We start from the raw sequence: 3,567 nt of genomic DNA, 5'->3' as shown, positions 1-3,567 counted from the left end.
AACAATAGCAACAACAGCAACAACAACAACAACAACAGCAACAACAACAACAACAACAACAACAACAACAACAACAACAACAACAACATCAACAACAACAAATCAAATGAACCCATGATCCACTACTTTTTCAAAAGATCTTTGACGATATGAGGCAGAATATAATAGCACATGAAATTGGCGTGATCTTTCTGTTGGATCCAGCCCATCTTCCAGGGGTGGAAAAACTGGTGGAATTCTCGGTAATAGGAGGGGTAGTTGGCTCGCTCGGTGTACCACAGGTAGACGCCGTCCATCCGTACAATGTCTGTGGTGAGCTCCATGCCGTTGATCAGGGTGGGTACAGCGATGTCCAGAAACACGTTATTAGAGAAGAAGATATCTGAGAGCATGGCCCAGGCTTGACGGTGACGCGCCGGCACGTAGAAAATGTCGGAGGAACAGTAGAAAAAGTTATCTGGTTCTCCAGAGTTCTGTTTTAGCGTGTCCAGAAATACGTTGACGATTTCCTTTGCGCCGCTGTTGTTAGACGCTCTGATGAACTCGAAAGTTTTCCACACTTTGGCCATGGCTTTAGCGCCCCACATCTGTCCATGCACCGTCCAGGGCCACCAGGGGAACGGGTAGTTGAGCGCGAAGTCAAGCATCATCTGCTGGTGCCTGCTGGCGATACGTAAATCTTTCTGGAACCAGAACCTATCTCTCGGGATGGAGCCGAGAGTCCAAGTGTTAAGTATGACATCATCTGCCATCTCCAGATATCCCCTCACGTCGTAGTTGATCATGACGGCTCGAGAAACGCATTCGTAAGCCAAAAAACCCTGTGTGTCGGGGACTTCTACGTATGTGATAGGCTTTTTGAACGTCTTGTAAAATGTTTGAAATACGTTGGAGTCCGGTCCACAGTATATGAGAGTTCGGAAATACTTTCGGTACAAATCCTCTAGAAACTGGACGTTGGAATAGATGCTGGCGTCGTAGAAGATAATGACTAAAGCAATATCTTTCACCCTGCTGCTGTTGGGATCTAGAGTGTAGTTTTTGAATGGATCCAATACGCCCGAACGTGCGGTTAAGTTTTTGCACATTGGCTCAATAGCCGGAAATTGTTTGACAGGAGAGGGGTTTGAGGAAGCGGTTACTAAAGCAGGGGAGTGTATGACACAACCCAGAAGAAGATCGTGTATACGGGGAACAAGTTCACGTCGTTTTGGTTCTAAATACCCTAACCTTTTCAAACCCTCGAACCAGATTCTCAACTGCTGGACGTCGTTTAAAACAACGAAGTTTCTTGCGTGTAACTCTTCAGCGAGCAGAATTGCGCACTCGTAGAAAGAATATTGATGAGGACAAACCCACGAGTTGACAAACTTGAATACTTTTTGGCTCTCGCTTGAGGGCGTACCTGGCATAATGGAGAGGGTCGCTGAATTGGGACACGGTAGCGAGGTCAAGGCCATTTCTGCCCCGAGCTCCTGCAGCAACCGTTGGGCCCACAATCCCCAAATACCGGATGTTTCTCCTGAGGGCACGAAAGACATAAACATGGCCCAAAGCCCTTCGTAGTCGAAGAACGAGTCAGAATATTCGAGAACGTTGACACGGGGTTCGGAGGTATAAACCGGAGGAGCGTGTTGGTCTATGAGCGTGAGAGTATCGATTCCCTTCTGCTTATGGGCTCGACACCGAACCCCAACGGTCCACAAAGGCTTCATTCTCTTGCGTATTCGATACAAACAAGGGTTCCCTGGCCCCACTTTGATGCGATGATGGAAATGAAAGGAATCGAGAGTGAGATTTAATCCGTAGTATTCGATTCCCTTCACGCCGTCTGGCTGGTTGTCGGGTATGAGTCGGTTCTTGGAGACTTCGAAGGAGCTGACGTCAGACGTGAAGAGAACACCCACCCCTCCGTGGTCTAGCGCGAACAGCGCAGACGCCATGCGGGAGAACTGGTCCGCCATCGGCGACTCCGACGGAAGGTCAAGGTCGTACGTCCATTTCTGAATGTAGTCTCGTATCGTGTCGTCTGGTGAGGTGCATCCGCTGCATCTGTAGAGCATTCGAATAAAAACTTTATAAGTGATTATTGTAATGGTAGAGGTTTTGCTCCCCCGTGGTTACAATTTAGATATTATGGGAAGAGGGCTACCCCCTGCCGGCCAGGACCACCACAGGCTGAGGGGGATACAACTTTCTAACAGGCAGACAGAGATCATCATCAGCCGGTGCCTTGCCGACTGGCGTGGGCGGTCATGGACCTTCACTTCCATTCGTTTTGCATTGCAGCAATGGCGTCTGTTGTTCTTGCTACTCCCAGCCATGTTGTCAATTGTCCAGTATCTTTTCCCTCTGTTTGGCTCTGCCTCTCTTTCCATCGAACTTGCCTACTGTTAGTTGCAGAATTCTCCAATGCTTCTTTCCGCATGTGTGTCCAATAAAATGTGAAAGTCGTTTTTGTATATTCGTCATAAGGTGTCGTCTGCAATTTGCTTCAACCAAGAGATACTCGATTCCAAAAAAAATATTACCACTTAGGAATCGAACACACATTTTCTTACTGCAACGGCAAAACACCCCACCCCTACACCACAGACGCCAGTGAACACTAGAGTAATTGTAAATGACTCAGTTTAAGTAACTGATTTTACTCCTCCTTTGACCAAAATCCCATCATCTAGGAGGCAGACTGCTTCGACCTGCCTTCCAGGATCAAAACGTCAAAATGTACTGAATGTGATCCAACATCCCTACAGAGATGTTAAGTAGATAGCACCCGCACTCGGGTAGCGAATCCAAGCCTTGTGCACGCAACTTCAAAGACTCTAATCAGTACATCAAAGATGCCCGTGGGGGTTCTCGTGGCCTAGAGATTAAGATGTTCGCCTCTCATGCAATAGGTCCCTCCCTGGTTCGAATCTGGATACCGATGGAAAATGTTATTCTCTAAAATGTTCTCCTTTCACATCCTTTCCTGCTCTCTAATAATGTTCTGTCGTCTGCTTTCGTTCCCACTTTCTGCCCCCACCCCCTCACTTCCTTTGGGCTCCTGACTCTTTCTGTAGCCTTTCTACTGCGTCTCTATAGCTCCTTCTTACTGCTGTCTTTCGGCCATATCCTTGATCTTATGGTAGGTAAGATCTACATCTAACCTTCTCGGACAATGGCAAAAAAAATTTCGGAGGTCCCGTGTGGAAGTTGCGCACGTTAAAGATCCCTTGGTGGTCCAAAATCGATAAGAGTAGACTTCAGCCGCCACCCAGTCAAAATTCAAAATTTCCTACCAACTGAAAATGTTTGGAGTGTCCCACGCGCTCATATGACCTTATGCAGTTGCGAGTGCCGTAAAACACTTAACAAAAAATATATTAAAAAGATGACAGTGAAGTACATCAAAAACAATATATCTATTGCATGCATTTTGTTTATCTGGTGCAACCTGCATGGGTCACAAGGGTACTGGCAGATGATTTGAAAGCAGTATGCATACATGATACAGCTTTTGCCTGGGCGGTTGTAGAAATAGAAGAAATACATTGGTCAAGCACTGCCCCCCCCAACACTCAC

General features: G+C 46.9%; 1 protein-coding gene across 1 annotated transcript in view; it reads right to left on the bottom strand.

Annotated features, from left to right (window-relative positions):
- Window positions 1-122: 122 nt before the first annotated feature.
- The window catches only part of LOC106011365, a 5,434-nt gene continuing 1,989 nt past the window's right edge, over window positions 123-3,567 (bottom strand). Inside the window, exon 3 of the mRNA XM_013080721.2 lies at window positions 123-2,052. Within this exon, the coding sequence (XP_012936175.2) occupies window positions 123-2,052 (1,930 nt within the window). The remainder of the gene's footprint in view (window positions 2,053-3,567) is intronic.

The sequence above is a fragment of the Aplysia californica genome, unplaced genomic scaffold (assembly GCF_000002075.1).
Source record: "Aplysia californica isolate F4 #8 unplaced genomic scaffold, AplCal3.0 scaffold00097, whole genome shotgun sequence".
In the NCBI taxonomy this organism is placed as follows: Eukaryota; Metazoa; Mollusca; class Gastropoda; order Aplysiida; family Aplysiidae; genus Aplysia; species Aplysia californica.
This window is presented reverse-complemented; position numbering and strand designations above follow the sequence as displayed.